This window comes from Fusarium phalaenopsidis (genome assembly GCF_050370095.1).
Source record: "Fusarium phalaenopsidis strain FUZ10S chromosome Unknown contig_32338, whole genome shotgun sequence".
NCBI lineage: Eukaryota > Fungi > Ascomycota > Sordariomycetes > Hypocreales > Nectriaceae > Fusarium > Fusarium phalaenopsidis.
The window spans coordinates 64884-88618 of NW_028145389.1; the positions used below are offsets into that span (position 1 = coordinate 64884).

The 23735-nt window shown below is 33.3% G+C and overlaps 1 protein-coding gene across 1 annotated transcript; it reads right to left on the reverse strand.

The window, feature by feature from the left end:
• Positions 1-12849: 12849 nt before the first annotated feature.
• On the reverse strand, positions 12850-13749 carry LRP88_14334 (uncharacterized protein; the record flags this gene model as incomplete). The annotated part of the gene is made up of 2 exons (XM_083250679.1): positions 12850-13480; positions 13532-13749. The coding sequence occupies 2 exons, from the start codon at positions 13747-13749 to the stop codon at positions 12850-12852; spliced, it is 849 nt and encodes a 282-aa protein (XP_083093534.1).
• Between the last annotated feature and the right edge of the window lie 9986 nt (positions 13750-23735).

The window sequence follows — 23735 nt, forward strand, 5'->3', positions numbered from 1 at the left end:
TTCCTCCTCACTAGATTTAGCTCTTTTTAGCCAAGCAGTCCTATAAAACCGGCAACTATCTCCGGCTATTACTAGGCGCTAGATAGAGCCTACTTCTTATACCGCGTTACTGAGCTTATCTATTAGAAGTCCCTAAGAGATCTACTAAATAAGGAGTAATATAACTAACAGATGTATTATTGACTTATATATAAAGTCTAGCTCGCTGGGCAGGTATAATTCATTGCTAGTGCTTATTCCGGATTTCTAAATCACATTTTCTATCTTAATAGCTGGCATTACTAGCAGCCCCGCTATAAAGGTAGCCACAGAATTAATAATATTATCCCTCCTGCCTGCTCTCGAGAAAATCAGCGGCATCTAAGCCTATAAGAACCTCTGCGGGATATATGCATTAACCATAAAGTAAGAAAACTCTTCTATTAGTATTATAGCTAACGAGAAAGGGCTTCTAGTTAAAGGCTAGATTAGTTAAGGCGTCGATATTTAATAAGTAGCATAAGGCATAGTGAAAGATAGAGAATAGCAAGCTATATGACTCTAGGTAACTAATCTCTATATATTAATGTCTTCTTATAGGAAAAAATCTAGTCACGTTTTATATTAGGCACTCTTTATAATAACTTCTAAAGGTAATAATTTTCACATTTTAGATAATGCCCCAGAGCAATGGTCTAGTGTTAATAGTATTAACTATGGGAACATTACTACTAATGACTTCGCTTTTAGCCTAAACTAAGATAGTAAGGCTATAAATCTAGAAGTAAGGGTTCTAAGGGAGACCTTTAAGAAGCAGAAGTAAATTAGGCGCGATGACGTAGGCTTAGGCAGTGTTTATACCTGACTATCCACTCTTAGCCTTTGGTTTTTTATTAGTGGCTAATAGATATATCTAGGAAGGTCTAGATATCTACCCGCTTCTTTATATTAGTAATATCTTAACTTTTCTATATTTATTCTCTTTTATTATTTCTTTTATTTTATTAGTTAATGCTATTAATATAAAATATAGAAATATAAATCTTTAAATATATTTGCCTTTCCTAGTTATAAATAAACCCGCTTATAACTTATATGGATAAGAAGAATATAGACTTTATTTTTCTACTAAGGGGTAGGGGGAGAGACTTTGAGAAAGAGAGATATGAAAATTAATAGATTATATATTTTTTATCGGCATGAATTAAATAGGTTTATTAAGTCCCTTATTACTTATAAAAACCATCGGTTGAGCTATTAATAGTTTTTTTCTATAGGAGATTTTTTTTTATACTAGCAGACTATAGGGCAGCTAATAGTTTTTTTTCTTAACTAATTAATAATTTCTAAAAAAGAGGTTTCTAAGATAACTAAAGCTCTAAAAATAAAATAACATATATAATAAGCAAGTTAGCCATGCAAGCAAGTTGGCTAAAAATCCCTTACCTAATATCTTCTTAATTTAATTAATTAATTCCTAATTACCTAGTATATTATCTATAAATTATAAGGCTAGAATGCTTCTTACCCTTTAGGCTTATTAAAATTAACTAAAACTTAGCTTCTAATAAGCTATAAGAGCCTATAAGGTTAATCGCAATACTCTTATTAATCGCTATAAAAAGATTTAATCTCAACGCGATACTATCTAGAAATCACGCCAGCTATTTAATCTAGAAGAATAGATCCTTATTTACTTTATTTTTAACCTAGATTCGCGAAGATTTTCCCCTTAGCTTCGTGGTATTAAAGAAATAGCTAATTAATTACTTATTAACCGCGATGCGCTACTAGTCGGCACGCATTAGGCTTATAACTTTATTAGATAATACCTAGAGCTTAAGATATATTTTTTTTAGAAATATAACTATTAAAGAGCTAAGTGCAAAGATCTAACTATTATTTATAAGTAGTTTTAGCTTATAATAAATATAACTATAAAGTATAGCATTTAATTAAATAATATTTAAAACTTTAATAAGACTAGCTTTCTTATAGGTATTATTATAAGTAGAATAGTAGTTATAGATATAGAAAGGTATAAAAAGCTAAAAGTAGTATAGCCTAGAAACCAGGAATGGATTATAGTTATTTAGGCGATTAATACAAAAGGCTAGCCAATCCTGCTATTTATCATCAGTGCGGGCTAATATTATCTCGCTAACTAGTACTAAGAAAGCAACCTCCCGGGCGATTAGGCTATTGCAATAACCTAAAATAGCTAGACTAATAACGAGACTAGTCTTAAGTGGCTTAAGCACTTTAACTAGTATATAACTAATTAATTAATTAATATCTATTATCTCTTAATTCTTAATAGCTATAAAAGTTATTACTTTATTAAATTTAAGAGATATTATAAGGAGAATAAGATTATTAGGCTTTATATATTATTTTATTCCTCTTATTTACTTTAGCCCCTTAATATTAGGTACTTTAGCGTACTTAAGAGTACTTATAATTAAAAAATAAAATATTTAATTAGATACTTTATAACCTATATTTTAAAGACTAAGTTCTTTCTAGCCTTTTATACCGCATTTTAAGCTATTATAATAAAATAAAATATTAAAAGGGCTTTTAGAGGAGCTAGGCTTATTTCTCTTAATATAAAAAATATAATCTTAAAACTTAATATATAAATATATATACTAATACTAGTTAAGGAGGCAATTAAACTATTAACCCCTTAGGCCTTAAGGACCCTAAAGACTATACTTAAGGCTAGATCTTAGTTTAAATACCTTAAAAGATAAATTAAAAGGCATTAAAGCAGCTCCCTAGAGTTAATTTTAAAAGCTCTATAGTCTCTTACAAAAGAGATAAAGGCAATTATATATTAGGTTACCTTATTAATTACTAAGAATAAAGACCTTCGAGAGGTAAATAAGATACTAAGCTAGCGCTAAAGGGCAAAAAGAACCTAATTATAGAAAAGAGGGGTAATAATAATAAAAGAAAGAAGGTAAGTAATTAATTAGATAGATATTAATGCATAGGTAATAGCTAAATCGTCGTAAAGTAGTAATTAAGAGAGGTTAGCGTGACTAAGAGTTTAATATTATAATATCTATAATAAGCCTAGTTATAATATAAAGACCTATTAAGTAATAATTAAGATATTTAAGAAAGAATATAATAAATAATTTTAATTAATTTAATAATTTATAGTATTTTTATAATAATTTTTATCTTTAAAATAAAGATTTTTAATATATTTATTTATTTAATATATTTATTTATTATATATATTATATAATACTTTAAGAAAATAATTATAATATTTTATTAACTTAGAAATTAATAAATATTATTAGTTAAATATAATATATTAATATATTTAATTAATAAAAAATAATAAAATATTAATAATATAAAAGATATTTATATTTATACTTATTATATAAAAATTACCTTAAAACCTTAATAATTAAAGCTATAACTTAATATATAAGATAACCCTTATATTATATTAATATACTTATAATATAAAAAATCTTATAGGTATTATATAAAAATTATAGATATAATATATATATTATAAATAAAAGGGAAAATAATTATTTTTTAGTCTAATTATAATAACTAAATACTAGGCCTTACTTAGCTTATAAAACCTTTTAATATTATATAAAAGAATAGCATAAAGAAGTTAGCATCGCAACCCTATGATTTCGCCCTATAAGAGAAAAAACTATCAGCCTTAAATAATGGTTTACTATTATAATATAGCAAGCTATAACCAAATAAGAAGAAAGACTAGATAGAAGCTACCCTAACACAGAGGCCACTCTATATTGCGAAGAAACATACCTATGACATAGATAATAGGTCTTAGCTATGCATAATAGGATAAAATATATAGCTAAAAAAGGATTTAATTTCTTTATCTATAAAGGAAATAATACTAATAGGGAATAATATAAAGGAATTTAACTATACCTTAGGAAAAACTAAGGACTTATTAATAAGGTCTTATAAGAATATACTAATTATATATAATACGGAGACCTTAATAAGGTCTACCTAGAAATAATATAATAGCTAAAATATAACTAGTAAGATAAAGATAATAAAACTATAGAAGAAGGCTATTAAGAATAGCTATATAGCTAGAATAATAATTATAACTACGAGGTATATATAGATAGCGAGTATAAATTTAATTACCTTAGCTATGCTTTAATAATATTAAAAAACTAAATACCTTATTTAATATAAAGCAATAAGTAAATAAATAAAGAAATATATTACTCTAAAAGGCCCTTTACTTTATTAACAAAGTATATAAGTAATAATACCTAGAAATAAAAATATAAGTTAAGGAAAAATAATTAAATACTTTAATAAATAATAAAGCTAAGTAAAACTACTTTAATTTAATAATAATAAATAAGCTTAAGCTATTATATAAGTATAAATAAATATCTTATTTTATTATTAACCTAAAAGAAATTCTTTTTAATTATAATAATAAAGTTATTAATTATAAAATTAATTAATATATATAATAAGTAAGTAAAATAAATAAATAAATAAAATACTTTTCTTAACCTTTAAAATAAAAATTATTATAAAAATATAATAAATTATTTAATTAATTAAAACTTATTATTATATTTTTCCCTAGATATCTTAATTATTACTTAATAAGTCCTTATATTATAGCTAAGCTTATTATAGATATTATAATATTAAACCCTTAGTCGCGCTAACCTCCCTTAATTACTACTCCGCGATAATTTAGCCACTACCTATGCATTAATATCTATTTAATTAATTACTTACCTTCCTTCCTCTATTATTATAACCCCTCTTTTTTATAATTAGGTTCTTTTTACCCTTTAGCGCCGACTAAGTATCTTATTTACCTCTTAAAGGTCTTTATTCTTAGTAGCTAATAAGGCAACTTAATATATAATTACTTTTATCTCTTTCTTAAGAGACCTTAGGGCTTTAAAGATTAACTCTAGGGAGCTACTTTAATGCCTTTTAATTTATCTTTTAAGATATTTAAACTAAGATCTAGCCTTAAGTATAATCTTTAAGGTCCTTAAGACCTAATAAGTAGAGGGTTTAACCCCCTCCTTAACTAGTATTAGAGTCTATAGCTATATATTAAGCTTTAAGAGTATACTTTCTAGGTTAAGAGAAATAAGCTTAGCTCTTTTAAAACCTCTCTTAATATTTCTTTTTATTATAATAGCTTAATATATAGCATAAAAGGCTAGAAAGAATATAGTCTTTAAAATATAGGTTATAAAGTATCTAATTAGATACTTTATTTCTTAACTATAAGCCTTTTTAAGTAGCCTAAAGCACTTAATATTAAGAGGCTAAAGTAAATAAGATAAATAAGGCGGTATATAAAGCGTAATAATATTATTCTCCTTATAATATATCTTAAAGTCAGCTAAGTAGTGGCTTTTATGCCTATTAAGGATTAAAAGACAATAAGAACTAGTTAATTAATTAGTTATATGCCGATTAAAGTGCTTTAGCTACTTAAGACCTATCTTATTATTAGTCTAGCTATTTTAAGACATCGTAATAGCCTAATCGCCCGGGAGGTTACTTTCTTAGTACTAATTAGTAAGGTAATATTAGCCCATAACTATAATAAATAGCTAGATAGCCTGGCCTTCTATATTAATCGCCTAAATAACTATAACCCATTCCCGGTCTCTAGGCTATATTAATTTTAGTCTTCCACGCCTTTTTGCGCCTATAATAACTATTCCGCTCTGAATTAGGCCTATTATAAAGCTAATCTTATCAAAGTTATAGATATTACCTAGGGTAATACTATATTTCGTGATTATATTCTCTATGAGCTTAAACTAATCGCGAATAATAGCTAAATCTTCGTATTTAGCTCTCTAATAGTTATATTTATAAAAAAAACGCGTCTTAAGCTCTTAGTATTACTTAATAAAATTAAAAGCTTAGCGCTTATTAATAGGTAGTATATTATGGTTAATAAGTAATTAATTAGCTATTTTTTTAATATTATATAGTTATAAGGGAAATCCTCGTGAATCTAAGTCGAGAATAAACTAAATAATAATTTATTTCTCTAGATTAGATAATTTCTATGACTTTAATATAATATTACGTGGAGAAAGAATGCCTTGCTACCGGCGCCATAGCATTATAAGACTAACTTTATAGATCTTTGCGGCGTATTAAAGAGATAATTTTAGGTTATTTTAAAGGGCTTAAAGAGTAAGAAGGATATTAGCTTCTTTATTTAACTATGATATATTAGGTAGTTAGGAATTAATTAATTAAATAGAGATAATATAAGTTAAGGGATTTTTATTTTACTTACTTATTTATTTTACTTGCTTATTATATATATTACCTTAAGGTTTTTATTAAAAGAAAAAACTAAGGGATATTATTTAATATTATATTAAATAAGTAATATAATCTTATACTTAGGTACTTATAGTTATAATAATTTAACTTATATTTTAATTAAAGAACTAGCTAAGTGCTTTCTTTTAATTATAAGGCACTCTCTATAATAAATAATAACTTAAGATATAATATAAGATCTTAAACTTTTATTAATAATAGGGAAGTTAAGTAAAGGTAAATATAAAATACCTCTTTACTTATAAGGATAAAATATAAATATTATAAAGGATAGAAATAATAATAATAGTAAATAATTATATAAATTATATAATAGCTCTATAAACTTAAGAGAGACCTTAAGCTATAAAAACTATAAGATACCCCTAAAGAATAACTTAAAAATATAATATATATAATAAGCATGCAATGCATCTAAGTATGCGATGCATTTTACCCTATAGTGGGATTTATACTAAATTTTAAAGCAGCCTTAAAAATTCTAAGAAATTTAACTTAAGATTTAACTAGCTAATAACTTAGAATTAGACTAATTAAGATATAAAAAACCTATTATAATTTTTTAAAACTTTTTAAAAAAATCCCTTATAAGGTAATTTAAAAAAAGAATTATTTATACTATATAAGTAGCTTTTTTTCTATTAAGAGACTTTTTTAGAAATTTTAAAAAATTATCTATAGTTTATTTAATAGTTAAGTTTATTAAAATACTATTTTAAGCTTATAGCTATTTTATTGCGGCTTTTATTAAGCTTAAGAATATTAAGATTTAGTATATAATATAGGTGCATCGCATACTTAGATGCGTCGCATACTTATTATATATATTATTAAAGTAATATTATATCTATAAAAAACTCTTTATAAAAGAACTTAAAATAAGCCTACTTAAATATATATATTATAACCTAGAAATTAAGTTTATTAATAAAATATAACTTAGCTTTAATAAACTCTACTTACTTAATAAAATATAATTACTAATATTAAAGAAATATATTAAAGATATAATATAAAAAGGATATATTAAGAAAAGTAAGTTACTTATTAAATACCTTATTATATTTATTTTAAAGAAAAATAAAAAGCTTTAACTTTATATTAATTTTAAAATACTTAATATTATTATAATTAAAAATTATATATTATTACCTCTTATTAATAAGTTAAAAAATTAACTTTTTAAAATAAAATACTTTATTATACTTAACCTTAAAAGAGCTTATAACCTTATTTAAATTAAGAAAAGATATAAATAAAAAACTACTTTTTATACTAAGTATAAATTATTTAAATACCTTATTATACCTTTTAGACTTATTAATATACTTATTATATTTTAATAAATAATTAATAATATACTATAAAAATGCTAGGGTCAGACCGGAGCTTATGCAGCTAAGGTAAACTGGTTGATTAAATATCTAAGACTAAGGAAGGGAGAGAAAAAGAAAAGAACTAGCTGTGACCTCGCTGCGGGTTATGTGCAGGGCTCGCAACGGGGCTACGGAGAAGGATTTCTCCGGTCTTGGTTTTTCCAGGGGGAAACAACCTTCCTCACGGGTTCGCCTGTAACAACGTCGATATAATTAAAATAATAATTAGAATAACTAGAGACTACCTTATAGGCTAGACTCTAATAAAAATAATAAATATAAGGTATAATCTTAGAACTAAAAGCCTTAATATAAGAAGAAAAACTCTATGCTTTAGAAAGTTTATAGAGAGAAGTATATTTAAAAACTTAGCTTAATATTATATTAATAAGAGATAGGATTTTTATATATTAAAGTTACTTATTAATAATACTTAGTTATTAAAACTAGTCTTAAGGATAAAACTAATAAAGGGAAGACCTTATATTATAGCTATAATAAGGGCTAAGCGGGGAAGCCTAGTAGAACGCCCTAACTAAGCAAAGGGACTAAAGGGACTAAACTTTATTTATATTAGTCCTAGGACTAAAAGATAAAAATAATAATCTTACCCTAGACTAAACTTTAAAACAATTAGTCTAGGCAGACCGCAGTAAATATATAGCATATACTTATTAGTACTCTCTTATATACTAATTACCTTAGCTATTAATATAACTTAGTTATACTTAATACCCTTAAGCATATTACTAGATATAACTTACGCACTTACCCTTAGAGTATATAACCTAATTCACTACTAATATAAACCTATACGACTAGTTTATCCCCTTAGGACTTATATAATTATCACAACTAACCGGCTCGCTTGTCTGACTGGCTTGCTTATTATATATGTTATATAATTTAAAATTGTTATTAAATCTTATTTTTATTCTTAGTATATAATAATTTAAATTAAATTTCTTAAAATTTCTTATAAAAGACTGGAAAATAAAAACTATAAAGTCTGAAAATAGTATAGGATAGGTAACTAAAATAGGAGGAGAATAGGCAGTGGAATCAGTCCTTATAAAAAGCTAATTAGCTAGGTAAGGTATTATAAAGTAATAAAAGTAGGGAAAATAATAAATAAGGTTATAAAAAAAGGCTAGCTTCTTATAGGTAGTCTTATTAGTTAAATTGGTTTAGTATGCAAAGATCTTAGGAAGTAAAACTATTTTAAAGAAAAGCTATTCTTTTATAACTAATAGTTTGGAATTTATTAACCTGATTTAGATAGAAGTTATACTATTAGATAGCTCTTTTCTAAGGCCTTTTAATTAAATATAGTATATATTAGTTAGATAGCTAATAGCTAGGCTATTATATAAGGAAGATAAAACCTATAGGGTTTTATATTCTAGGTATTAGAAACTAGATAGAAAATACCTATATAAAAAGACTAGCTTTAATAGAGTTATTAGGCTTTAAATAAAGCCCTAAGTCTGGGTCACGTGACTTACCCTATATATCTAGAATTACCTAGGATAGAAGTTTATATAGCTCTATAATATCTCACTTATCTAAGCAGTTATAGCTTAGATAAGCTTTCTATTAAATAGCACTAGTAGTATACTATAGGGTAGTAAATTATTAGACTTATATTTTATAAGCTAAATTTCTTAGAATTATTTATATAAAAGACCTTTTTTATAAAAGTCTTTAACAGTTTTAAAGACCGAGTTCTTCCTAGCCTTCCACGCAGCACATAAGGCCACTATGACGGAAAGAAATATTAAGGGGGCTTTTAAAGGAGCTGGCCTTGTTCCCCTTGACCTAGAAGTTATGGTCTCAAAGCTTGATGTGCAGCTACGGACTCCAACGCCGGTTAAGGAGGCAGCTAAACCGTCGACCCCTTGGGCTTCAAGGACCCCAAAGACCGTGATTAAGGCTAGATCTCAGTCTGAATACCTTGAAAGGCGGATCAGAAGGCATCAAAGTAGCTCGCCGGAGTCAATCTTAGAGGCTCTACAGTCTCTTACAAAGGGGACAAAAGCTGTTATGCATTAGGTTACCTTATTGACGGCTGAGGTTAGAGACCTTCGAGAGGCGAATGAGATACTAAGCCGGCGCCGGAGGGCAAAAAGGACCAGACTACAGAAAAGAGGGGTTATGACGGTAGAAGAGGGGAGGCAAGCAATTGATCAAATGGATGTGGATGCATAGGTAGTGGCTAAATCGTCGAGGAGTAGTGGTCGAGGAAGCTTAGTCGGACCGGGTGTTCGGCGCTGTGGTGTTTGCGGCAAGCCCGGGCATAATGCAAGGACCTATTAGGTAGTGATTAAGACGTCTGGGGAAGAGTATAGTGAGTAGTTTTAATTGATTAAATGGTTTTTGGTGTTTTTATTGTGATTTCTTAAGAGAAGGTTAAGAAAAGTGCGACGCTCGCTTGTCTGCGACGCTCGCTTATCAAGTACGTTATCGAAAAAAAGTCCATTAAATCAAGCCCTGCCACTCTAGGGGTCATTACATATCCGGGTATATAGTCGTTTTAGTAATAGTAGTCACGTAGGATAAAATCAATTATTATTAGAACTATTAGAAGCTTCCCCCTCACTTCAGGGTCACATCACAAAGTCCTAGATTTAGAGTTTAAAAGTCCTAGAAAGTTGGATATGGCCATGTACAATATGATTAGTCAGAGCCGGCAAAAGGTCGCTAAAGTCTCGGCGAATCCCCGGACCTTGAGCTGCCTTTGTGGGCAGCCCTGTGGCAATTGGGAACGAGGAACAATGGAGAACTGTTGAACCCGATCTTGAGTGAATTGCTTGATTGATTGTCTCTGACTGACTCTTGCCCCTCTTTTGGGCTGATGCTATGCGCTATTCCTATTTGAGATGTGTCTTGTCACGTGACTTTGCTTCAACTGGTTCCGAGGCTCGTCTGGTCAAAAACCATTGCGGGATCCCCTGCACATTCTCGTATGAATAGGACCGCTTCGGTTCAACAAGAACACACAATTCTGGCTTGACCCTACTTTCCGACAGAAAGAGTCTCATAAGATATAACCCTCTAGGGAGCTCTCACTATAATAATAAGAATAAAAACCTTAATTTTATTAAGCATACCTAGCATTACTACGCAATATAATAATAATTATTAAGAACTAGGTGCTGCGCTTCGCGTCTCATTAGGTTCTTAACTCTGTGACTTAGCTAATAATATTTATCCTAGTTCATAACGTATTAATTTATTCTCGGCTTTTATTATATTTTCTCCTCCTATAAATATATGGCAGGTTTATTGCCTGGGATATGGTTATGGATATATTGGCTTTTGTTTCTCTTGTATCTTATTTCCTATCGGTTAGTGCCTATCTCGATCTCCACGGCGTTGAACGAAAAGGGATAACCTGTTTTCCCTGCGCAGTTGCATTGCCAGATTAGCCTCTTCTTTGCAACTGGGCCTCCTGTAATTCTCGCAAGATACCCCCCTGTCAGACAATTGGCTCTATAGGGATCATTGATGGCACCAGTCAATTGATGAGAATTATCTAAAGAATAAAAGAAATTGAACAGCCATGTATTCGGGTAGAGCTATTTAAGCTCATGTCGTTAGGATTAGAATCCTTGATGCGACAAGTTGGATGTGAAACCGGATACACAACCCCAAAGTACGGGCCGCGTTTCACATCCAGTCGCACGAACCTAGTGGTGATATGCGACACGAATCGTGCTATGGGTAGGAAGGCTTCCTGAATCCACAATGGCGCTGTTTGCGTATGCCATAAGATCGCGAAAGTAAAGGCTCTCAAGCTTGTGAAATGGGATGTTGTCGCACTCCACCCAACGTATAAGTAAATGCTGAAAGCGCACAGGTTCGAATGACGCTATGAATGCGTTCATCAAGGCTTGATCCTTTGGTCGATGAGGGCCCAGGTCAACCATGTCGAAGAGAGTGCGTTGTTTCTTCCTCTGTGGCGGCATTGGTCCGTCTTTATTGATACGGTGAATATCTTCTATATGCCCATTTGCTTGGCTCGTAGACGCAGCGTCATACATGTGGGTGATCGTAGCCTTCTTCCGGTGACACGTTTTGCAAAGCCAGAATAGGTGACCGGAGCCGTCTTTCTCGATATCGAATCCATGCTCCCATACCCACCCTGTCCGCGACCTTCTTTGGTGTTTGCGGATGGAATATCCCGAAAGGCGATTCCAATCGATGCCTTCATAGCCGATGTAGTCGACCGAGAACGATGTGTCTTCCTCCACCCCTCCTTTAGACTCTGATAAACTGAGATCGGAGCTCTCAAGGACGCTAAGAAGCAGTTGGAGGAGCACTGGAAAGAGCTCTTGACGCCTCGTTGGCGTTCGCAGATTGAGCCATGTCAAATATATGACGAGAGTTATCGTGAATTGCCGATCGCTTTACAATATTCTCAGACGGGGGCACTCATGAAGTAGCGCGATATGTTTACCATAAGGCCGACACAGGCTCAAAATAAACTAATTTCATGTGCAGCGCGTCGTCAGGTGGTAAAAAGCAAAGTTTTGTGTATCCTTACGCGACGCGAGCAGGGACGTGATACCCGGCAGTGATTTGGGCCTGATCACAGCTGTGGGGCTTATCCAAATAGCCAGATATCCAAATAAATCTGGACGTCGCGATTTGATTTGATTTGGATAACATTACAGCCAATTTGATTTGATTTGAATAGATTTGAATTTGATATATTTGTTTGCAAGCCTGGGCTAGAAGTCTGCATTTCAGCTCCTAGAGGTAGCGAAGTGGGACTTGGCGGCTAGGAAGATGAACTAGGCTCACTACCTACCACCTAGTGTCATCCAGCGACACCCACATTCAATACTAAGGCGCACCCATCAGGTTTCGTCACCACAGTGAGGCTGTTATAGCGCAGCCAGAAGGAGTATAATCAAGGAGTTTAAGCCAGCAAATTCGTGAAAATCCGGAGAATGCCTCTTCTAGATCTACGGTGTAATTAACTGGAAATCGTAGGCTATCTGTACTAAGTGCTTCTGGCTACCTGATGAACGTCAAGTCATCTTCCTACCACAATATGTCTGACTAGGTAGAGTCTAGGTAGTCCCCAGCAGCCTCCATGCCAAATGACTCAAGCATCTTCTTTGTCCTTTACCGTCGTCTTCCTGAGCATGTTCTCAAAAACTCGAAACATATCTCTCTTCTCTTTCTCAATGGCACCCCATCTTTCCCCCACAAGCTTAATAATTATCTCGTCATTAGGCGTGATTTCCTCAGCGGTCATGAGCTCCCACGTCTCATCGGCAAACTCTTTCAAAGGAACCCCAATGTTCGCCTGGCCTGCCTCCACAAGATCAGGCTGCGATGAGTGAAGCTCGGTCTGCACAGCTGGCGGGATGATTTCAATCACCCTGATATGCTGCGTGTCTGGACTCGATGGGGCTGAAAGTTGGGACCTGAGAGACCAAGCAAGGGAGTGTATGGCCGATTTCGTGGCACAGTAGTTTGCGCAGCGCGAAATGGGAACAACACCAAGACCGGAAGAAACGAGGACGATAGACGCTGGTGTTTCAGGGTTCTTTCCCAGAGAAATGAGATGTGGGAGAAAGAGGGAGAGTGTGCTCAACGGAGAGAGATAGTTTGTCTGCATCTCCGAAGTGAGTGATGGTAAAGAGATGGCACCTGGGTTGGTGAAGTCGACGGCGCGTTGGAAGCCAGCATTTAGAACGATGCTAGAGATGGAAGGGTAGGCTTTTGTCATTCTAAACACGTCAATTCCATCACCTTCAGAGTTTACTTAATCGCATGCTTACTTCTCGACCCAACCAGGCAACTTGTCCAGGTCCGACACGTCGAATGATTCAGCAGCCACCTTCTCGGAACCGTACTTAGCCACCAACTCGTTGAGTCGGTCACTGCGCCGGCCCACGGCGATGGCAAAAATGCCGGCTTGGATCATTCTCTCTGCGAGCGCCAAGCCAATGCCGGCTGTGGCACCAGTGATGAGGACAGTCTTGTATGGAAAAGGCATTTTGTCAAGGTGGCTTTGACTCCACTGGCTGTGAGAGCGGCAAATATGTTTTAAACGATCAAGAACAGGTTTCTAACAGATACACACTCAATATGAAAAGGTAAATTTAAAGAGACCTGGAGTTGGGGATGAGGGGATCTTAAGTTCGTCAAGGAACCATGCCACCCAACATAAAAGGCGGGGGTTCTCCCTTAATGCTACGCATGGAGAGATATTTATCCGGGCTTACTTATTATTACACCACTCGTTGGATTGACCCTCGGATATATACATACCGTGTACATAAATTATTCAAGCCAGGGGCACCCTTTACCTCAGGCACCCAGACCCACTGGGCGCGCTTAATAGCGCGACGCCTTCCTTATTATCTATAAAAAACATTAGCTAAGCTACTAATGTTTTTTTTATACAAGGGAAATTTTTTATGCTAGTAGACTATAAGGCAGCTAATATTTCTTTTCTTAATTAGTTAATATTTTTTTTTAGAAAAAGGTTTTTATAAGGTTAAGACTTTATAAAAGAGATATATATAACTTAAAGCTATAACGTATATGATAAGCGAGTTGGCCAGGCAAGCGAGTTAGCTAAAAATCCCTTACCTAATATCTTCTCGATTTAATTAATTAATTCTTAACTACCTAGCATATTATCTACTAATTATAAGGCTAGAATGCTTCTTGCCCTTTAGGCTTATTAAAATTAACTAAAACTTAGCTTTTAATAGGCTATAAAGATCTATAAGGTTAATCGCAATACTCTTATTAATCGTCATAAAGGGATTTAATCTTAATGCGATATTATTAATAAATCGCATTAATTATTTAATCTAGAGGAATAGATTATTATTTAGTTTATTTTCGACTTAGATTTATAAAGATTTCCCTCTTAGCTTTATAGTATTAAAGAAATAGCTAATTAATTACTTACTAACCGCAGCGCGCTGCTAATTAGTATGTATTAGGCTTTAAACTTTATTAAGTAATACCTAGAGATTAAGATATATTTTTTTATAAATATAATTACTAGAGAGCTAAGTATAAAGATTTAATTATTATTTATAATTAGTTTATACTTATAATAAATATAATTATAAAGTATAATATCTAACTTAATAATATTTATAATATTAATAAGATTAGCTTTATAATAGGTATAATTTAAAGCGAAATAGTTATTATAGGTATAGAAAGGCATAGAAAGCTAAAATTAGTATAGCTTAGAAATTAAGAAAAGATTATAGTTATTTAGGCGATTAATATAAATAGCTAAGCGATCCCGCCGTTTATTATTAATATAGGCTAATATTACCTTACTAACTAGTACCGAAATAGTAACCTCTTAGGTAATTAGGTTATTATAATAACTTAAAATAGCTAGACTAATAATAAGACTAGCCTTAAGTGGCTTAAGTACTTTAATTAATATATAGCTAAGTAATTAAATAATTACTATTATCTTTTAATCCTTAATAGCTATAAAAGTTATTATTTAATTAAACTTAAGAGATATTATAAGGAAAAGAAAATTATTAGGCTTTATATATTACCTTATTTATTTTATTTACTCTAGCCCCTTAATATTAAGTGCTTTAATATACTTAAAAATACTTATAGCTAAGAAATAAAGCTTTTAATTAAATATTTTATAACTTATATTTTAAAGACTAAGTTCTTCTTAGCCTTTTATACCGCATTTTAAGCTACTATAATAAAAAAAAATATTAAGTTAGCCTTTAAAGAGGCTAGTCTTATTTCTCTTAACCCAGAAAGTATAATCTCAAAGCTTAATATATAGCTATAGACTCTAATACTAGCTAAGGAGGTAGCTAAATTATTAACCCCTTAGGTTTTAAAGACCCTAAAGATTATACTTAAGGCTTAATCTTAGTCTAAATACCTTAAGAGATAAGTTATAAGGCATAAAAGTAGCTCCCTAGAGTTAATTCTAGAAGCTATATAGTCTTCTTCTAAGGGAATAAAGATAATTATATATAAGCTTGCCTTACTTAAGGATAAGGTTAAAGACCTTAAATAGGCGAATAAGATACTAAGTTAGCGCTAAAGGGCAAAAAGAACTTAATTATAGAAAAGAGGGGTAATAATAGTAAAAGAAGGAAGGCAAGTAATTAATTAAATAGATATTAATACGTAGGTAGTAGTGGAATTATTAAGAAGTATGTTACGGGCGAACCTGTGAGGAAGGTTGTTTCCCCCTGGAAAAACCAAGACTAGAGAAATCCTTCTCTATAGCCCCGTTGCGAGCCCTGCATATAACCCGCAGCGAGGTCATAGCTAGTTCTTTTCCTTTTCTCTCCCTTCCTTAGTCTTAGATATTTAATTAACCAGTTCACCTTAGCTGCATAAGCTCTAGTCCGACCCTAGCAAAGTAATAATTAAGGAAGGTTAGCGTGACTAAGGGTTTAGTATTATAGTATTTATAATAAGCCTAGTTATAATATAAGAATATATTAAGTAGTAATTAAGATATCTAGAGAAAAGTATAATAAGTAGTTTTAATTAATTAAATAATTTATTATATTTTTATTATAATTTCTAACTAAAAGGTTAAGAAAAGTAATTAATTTACTTACCTAGCTAACTTACTTATTATATATATTAAGGATTTTAATATAAAATCTTATTTAATAAATATATCTTAGTTAAGGTAATATATATATATAGCAAGCTAGATAGTAAGTAAACTAGATACTTTTTTTAACCTTTAAAATAGAAATTATTATAAAAATATAATAAATTATTTAATTAATTAAAATTACTCGCTATATTCTTTCCTAGATATCTTAATTACTACCTAATATATTCTTATATTATAACTAGGCTTACCATAGATACTATAATACTAAACCCCTAGTCATACTAACCTCCCTTAATTACTACTTTTTAATAATTCTATTACTACCTACGCATCTATATCTATCTAATTAATTACTTACCTTCTTTCCTCTATTATTATTACCCCTCTTTTTTATAATTAGGTCTTTTTTGCCCTTTAGCGCTGGCTTAGTATCTTATTTGCCTATTTAAGTTCTTTAACCTTAGCCTTAAGTAAGGCAACCTTATATATAACTATCTTTATTCCCTTAGAAGAAGATTATATAGCTTCTAAAATTAACTCTAGGGAGCTACTTTTATGCCTTATAACTCGTCTCTTAAGGTAATCTAACTAAGATTAAGCCTTAAGTATGGTCTTTAGGGTCTTTAAGACCTAAGGGGTTAACGGTTTAGTTACCTCCTTAGGCGGCATTAAAATCTATAGCTATATATTAAGCTTTAAGATTATACTTTCCGGGTTAAAAAAAATAAGCCTAGCTCCTCTAAAGGCTAACTTAATATTCTTTTCTATTATAATAGCCTAAAATATAATATAAAAAGCTAAAAAAAACTTAGTTTTTAAAATATAAGTTATAAAGCATTTAATTAGATGCTTTATTTCTTAGTTATAAGTATTCTTAAGTATATTAAAGTACTTAATATTAAGGGGCTAAAATATATAAGATAAATAAGGTAATATATAAAGCCTAATAATCTTTTTCTCCTTATAATATCTCTTAAATTTAATTAAGTAATAACTTTTATAGCTATTAAGGATTAAAAGATAATAGCAACTATTTAATTACTTAGCTATATACCGATCAAAGTGCTTAAGCCACTCGAGATTAGTCTCATTATTAGTCTAGCTATTTTAGGTTATTATAATAGCCTAATCGCCTAGGAGGTTATTATCCCGGTACTAATTAGCGAGGTAATATTAGCCGGCATTAATAATAAACAGCGCGATTGCTTAGCTATTCGCATTAATCGCCTAAATAACTATAATTTATTCCCGGTTTCTGGGCTATATTAATTTTAGCTTTCTACGCCTATCTATGCCTATAATAACTATTCTACTCTAAATTATACCTATTATAAAGCTAGTCTTATTAATATTATAGAAATTATCTAATTAGATATTATACTTCGCGATTATATTTGCTATAAGTATAAACTAATTATAAATAATAGCTAGATCTTCGCACTTAGCTCTCTAGTAGTTATACTTCTAAAAAAAACGCGTCTTAAGGTCTAGGTATCGCCTAACGAAGTTTAAAGCCTAATACGTGCTAATTAGTAGCGCATCGTAGTTAGTAAGTAATTAATTAGCTATTTCCTTTATACTATGAAGCTAGGGGGGAAATCCTCGCGAATCTAGGTCGAGAATAAAGTAAATAAGGATCTATTTCTCTAGATTAGATAATCGGCGTAAATTAGGAATAGTATTAACTCGGGCTTAGATGCTATTATATTAGTTAAATAGTATTAAATGCTTAACTTAGTAGAGCTTTGCGGCACCTCTAAGACTTAGTTTTAATATATTTTAATGGGCTTAAAGTGCAAGAAGGATTCTAGCCTCTTTATTAGACTGTGATATGCTAGGTGGTTAAGAATTAATTAATTAAATAGAGATAATATAAGTTAAGGGATTTTTTATCTAGTTTACTTACTATCTAGCTCGCTATATATATATATTATATTTAATTTATATAAGTATTTAATATAATACTTATAATATACTTAATAAGTAAATACTATAGTTATATAAGTATTATATTAAATTATATAACATACTTAATAAGCATATAGATTAGATAAGTATATAAATTAAAAATCTTAACCTCTAAGATATAAATCGCAATAAAAATATAATAAATTATTTAATTAATTAAAATTACTTATTATATTCTTCCCTAGATATCTTAATTACTACCTAACACATTCTTATATTATAACCGGGCTTACCGCATATACCACAGCGCCGAACCCCCGGTCGCGCCGACCTTCCTTAACCACCACTTCTCGACGATTCAGCCACTACCTACGCACTAATATCCATTTGATCAATTACTTGCCTTCCTTCATCTAGAGTTATCTTCCCTCTTTTCTATAGGCGGGTCCTTTTTGCCCTCCGCCGCCGGCTTAATGCCTTATTTGCCTATCAAAGGTCTTAGATCTTAGCCCTCATCAATGCCATCTCATATATAACCGCCTTTGTTCCCTTAGAAAGAGACTTTAATGCTTCTAGAATTAATTTAGGAGAGCTACTTTTATGCCTTCTGATTCTTCTTTCAAGGTATTCAGACTGAGATTAGGCCTTAAGGATAGTCTTTAGGGTCTTTGAGACCCAAGGGTTAGAGGGGCCAGCCTCCTCCTCGGCAGGCGTTGGAGTCCATAGCTACACATCAAGCTTCGAGACCACACTTTCTAGGTCAAAAGGAATAAGCCTAGCCCCTTTAAAGGCTGCCTTAATATTTTTCTTTATTATAATAGCTTAAAATGCGGCGTAGAAGGCCGGGAAGAATTCGGTCTTTGAAACATAGGTTATAGAGCATCTAATCAGATGCTCTATTTCTCGACTATAAGCCTTCTTAAGTAGCCTAAAGCAACCGACGTCAAGGGGCTAGAGTAGATGAGATGAATGAGGCGGTATATAGAGCGTGATAATATTATTCTCCTCGCAATATATCTCAAAGTCGGCCGAGTGGTGACTTTCGTGGCCATCGAGGATCAGAAGACAATAGGGACCAGTTGATCGGTTGGTTATGTGCTGATTAAAGTGCTTTAGCCACTCGAGACCTATCTCGTTATCAGTCCAGCCATTTTGAGACGTCGCAATAGCCCAATCGCCCGGGAGGTTGCTTTCTTGGTACCAATTGGCGAGGTGATATTGGCCCGTAACCACGATGAACGGCTGGATAGCCCGGCCTTCCGCATTGATCGCCTGAATGACTATAACCCATTCCCGGTCTCTAGGCTGCACTAATTTCGGTCTTCCACGCCTTTCTGCGCCTGTGATGACCATCCCGCTCTGAATTAGGCCTATCATAAAGCCAGTCTCGTTAAAGTTATAGATATCTTCTAATCAGATGCCATATTTCGTGATTATGTTCTCAATGAGCCTAAACTAATTGCGAATAATAGTTGGATCTTCGCATTTGGCCCTCTGATAGTTATATTTATGAAAAAAACGCGTCTTGAGCTCTGGGTGTTGCTTAATGAAGTTTCTAGCCCAGTGCTTGCCGACGGGTAGCGCGTTGCGGTCGGCGAGTAATCAGTTGGCTATTTCTTTAATACCACGCAGTCGCGGGGGAAATCCTCGTGAATCTAGGTCGAGAATAAATTAGATAATGATCTGTTCCTCTAGATCAGATAGTTTGCGTGATTTAGGGATCTAATCGCAACGCGTAGATATGCTATGCTGTCGGCGATAGAGAGTAGTATAAGAGATTTCATAGACCTTTGCGGCGCGTCAGAGACTTAATTTTAGGTCATTTTAATAGGCCTAGAGCGCAAAAAGGATATTAGCCTCTCTATTTAACTATGGCATATTAGGTGGTTAAGAATTAATTAATTAAATAGAAATGTTGTAGGATGAGGGATTTTTAATCTGCATGCTTGTCTGATCCGCATGCTTATTAAGTATATTAATTAAAAATTATTAAATCTTAAATTTTAAAAACTATTATAAAATAGGTATAAACTTAAAAAAAAAAGCTTTTTTAATATTAATTATTTAAAAAACTTAAAAATACTTTTTATAGATTTTAAAAAAATCCCTTTATAGAGAGATAGGTAAGTATATAATATAAATAGATTTTTTAAATACTAGCTTAGTAATAATTTTATAAAAATCTAAAGAAATTTATATAATTTCTTTAAAATATAATAAACTTAACCTTTTATTTTTTTATATTTTAAGCTAACTTTAGATTTTTATAAATTTATTTAAAATTACTTTTAAGATAAAAATATAAATATAGCGCTTACTTAACTATAGCGCTTACTTATTAAGTATATTAACTTATTTTTAAAGGTATATTTTTTTTTATTTAAGTATATTTTTAAAAAAATTAAGTTCTTAGCTTTAATATATATAATAAGTATATGCTATACTTATATTTTTACCTTAAAATTAAGTATTAAAAAATTCTTTAAAATTTTATTTAATCTCTAATAGATTAAAACTAAACAATTAGGCTTATTATATAATATAAAAGCTATAATAATCTTTCTAGATTTTTAAAAAATTATTACTAAGCTAGTATAAAAAAAGCCTCTTTATATTATATAAATTACTATTTATTAAATCGACCCCTTATGTGGCGGCATCTGCCCCGAATTTGCATAAACCCCTAGTACATAGATATCCTAGCCTTAGTCACATGACTAGAAAACCCCCTCTTCTCTCGAGAGGGGCCGGGAGGAAGATTAAGCAATAACATCATCACTTTTGGCTCTATATCGTGTTATTTCATATCGTTCTGATCAAATATGCCGTACGCTATCTAACAATTAAGAGTCTCATTTGCTTAAAGAAGCTATCTACGCTATGATACGTACTGCCGATTCAATCGTATACGAAGATCACGATGTCTACCGAAAATAACGCATCCACCCGGAAGGTCTATCTCGAGACCTTCAATAATTGGGGAAATTGGGATAAGGCATTCAAATTGAAGGCAAATTCAGCCCGTATCTGGCAGCTTGTCAACCCAGATACATCTGATCAGCCGATGCCGCGCCCAATCAGACCGCTAGTTAGCACCTATTATCAAAGAATCCCTCCACAGCGGGTCGAGCTCGAACGACCCCTGCAGACCCGAGGGTCCAGTCAGACCCTCGCCCCGACCTATACGCCCGAATCAACCGATCCAACCCAGCAGGCTCAACATATCAGTGAATTGACTGCTGAAGACAAGGCTTCCTTCCAGTCTGAACGCAAGGACTATGACCAAGACTATCGAGAGTTCGAACAGGAACAAAGCCGGATTGATAAGATGAAGGATTGGATAATAGAAACCGTGGCTACGGGGCTGATCACTAGTGCCTTTGATCCCGAACAGGATCTTAGGAGCTAGTATATCAACCTTCGAGACAGCGTTAGGGCTACAATAACCGAACAGCAGGTCGAGGCCCGAGCCAAATATCAGAAGACCCTGGCCTCAATGCCGAAGGCAGCTAAGGACTTCCCTCGCTGGCTGATAGACTAGGAGCAAGCAACCCACCAGGCCCAGGCTAAAGGCATCGGAGGCCTAGATAACCCGAATATATGGTTTGATGACCTATGCAAGGTTATTCAGCCAAGCTACGGAAATTGGGTCTCGATCTATCACGGCATCTATCAGGATAAGCTAGAGGCAAAGACCCTATCCATCCGAGATGTCGCTAAGAACCTACGAGCAGAGGTTAGCCGGAAGGGCCTGCTGCAGCCAACCAAGACGGCCCCAGCCCGGGTCAAAAGAGGGGCCTTTGGCCCGACCTATGGGCAGGATCCGGATCCGACTGATCAATCGGATCAGGAACAGGATCTAGGTCAAGAAGGCCAACAGCCGGCCAGATCTTCCGGATCTGCCGGGCCCTCCCAGCCAAAACGGACCTCTAAGAAACGCAAGTCTAAACAACCCGTCTCTCAGTCAAAAAGGACGAAGTCCAAGCAAGCCCGGGATCAAGGAAATACCAACTCAAGCTGCGAGGCCTGCGGGGGCCTCTATCATAGCCTCTCTGACTGCTATTACCTCTTTCCATCAAAGGCTCCTGCCTAGTTTGAAGAGAACCCGGTGATCAGAGACGGAGTCAAATATCGACTTTCTAATTAGGGACTAAAGGATAAAATCAAGGCTCTCAAGGAGTTACCTAGACTAGCAGAGTCAGATTAACTAAGACGTGCCATAGGGCGCTATTCTAGCCTGATAGGTATAGTCAACGCCGCCTTTCCTGCTGCCTGGTATCCCCTACGGAAGTTAGCTATCCTAGACTCCGGGGCCACAATCCACATATTCAACCAAATCAACCGGTTCAAAGGATATCGGCACGCACAGGCAGATGACATCCTAATCGCTGGAGAACATGACGTCCTAGTCCTAGGCTATGGTCAGGTTGATATCCTGACTAAGGGGACTAAGGGCCCGAGGCCAATATCTCTATTTGATGTGGCCTTTTGCCCTGACTTCCCTTGCAATCTCGTATCCTTACGGCGGCTATAACGGCAGGGCTATTGGTGGGATACTCGCCCTGACTTCAACTGCCTCCATATAACAACCGGATCGATCCTTTGCTACCTAGCTGACCGTTATGATTAATTTGTTATTAAAGACATTCCATTAGATCAGCCGGAAGCCGCATTTCCTACCCAACGCAATCGATTCAACTCATCAACCCGACCTAAGGCAACTAAACAAGATGCCCGCCGTTGGCATCTGCGGCTTGGTCATCCGGGGCCTCAAGCCCTAGAAAGGCTAGTCAACAAGGTCACAGGGGTCCGGATCAAAGGGATCACAACTGTCAAATGTAACGACTATGGCACTTCCAAGATGACCCGGCAGATCAGCCGCCTGCCGCGAGACCTTCCGGCCGGACCCGGTCTAAGGCTAGCCATTGACTTCCACGACCTAGACGAAGATCTAGAAGGAAGGGCTAGCCTGATATTAATAATAGACCGTTATTCCGATTATATCTGGGACTATTATTTAAAGACTCGGCAACACAAGGAGCTAGTCCTAGTTATCAAAGACTTCTTAGGTTATCTAGCTAGGCAATATCAGCTAAAGCCTTAGGCCATTAAGTATAATAGAGAAATCTTAGGGAAGTCTAAAGACCGGCCTCGACTAGTGTTCAGATTCCTCAGAGGGATAAATATCATCGTGGAGTCAATAGCCGCAGACACACCTACTCAAAATAGCGGGGCCGAGCTATCCGGCAAGGTCATCACGATTAGGGCTAGGGCCCTATGAGCCAGAGCTTAATTTCCTCACTTCCTTTGGGTTAAGATCTATCGAGCTGCTATTTATCTATACAACCGGACGCCTCGAAGAATTAACAACTGGGATACCCCATACACATGGTTCCACACAGCAATAGCCCAGCGAGATAATCACGGCCAAGAACGCAAGGTCCTCTATCTAAGTCACCTATAAACCTATAGATCTAAGGCAT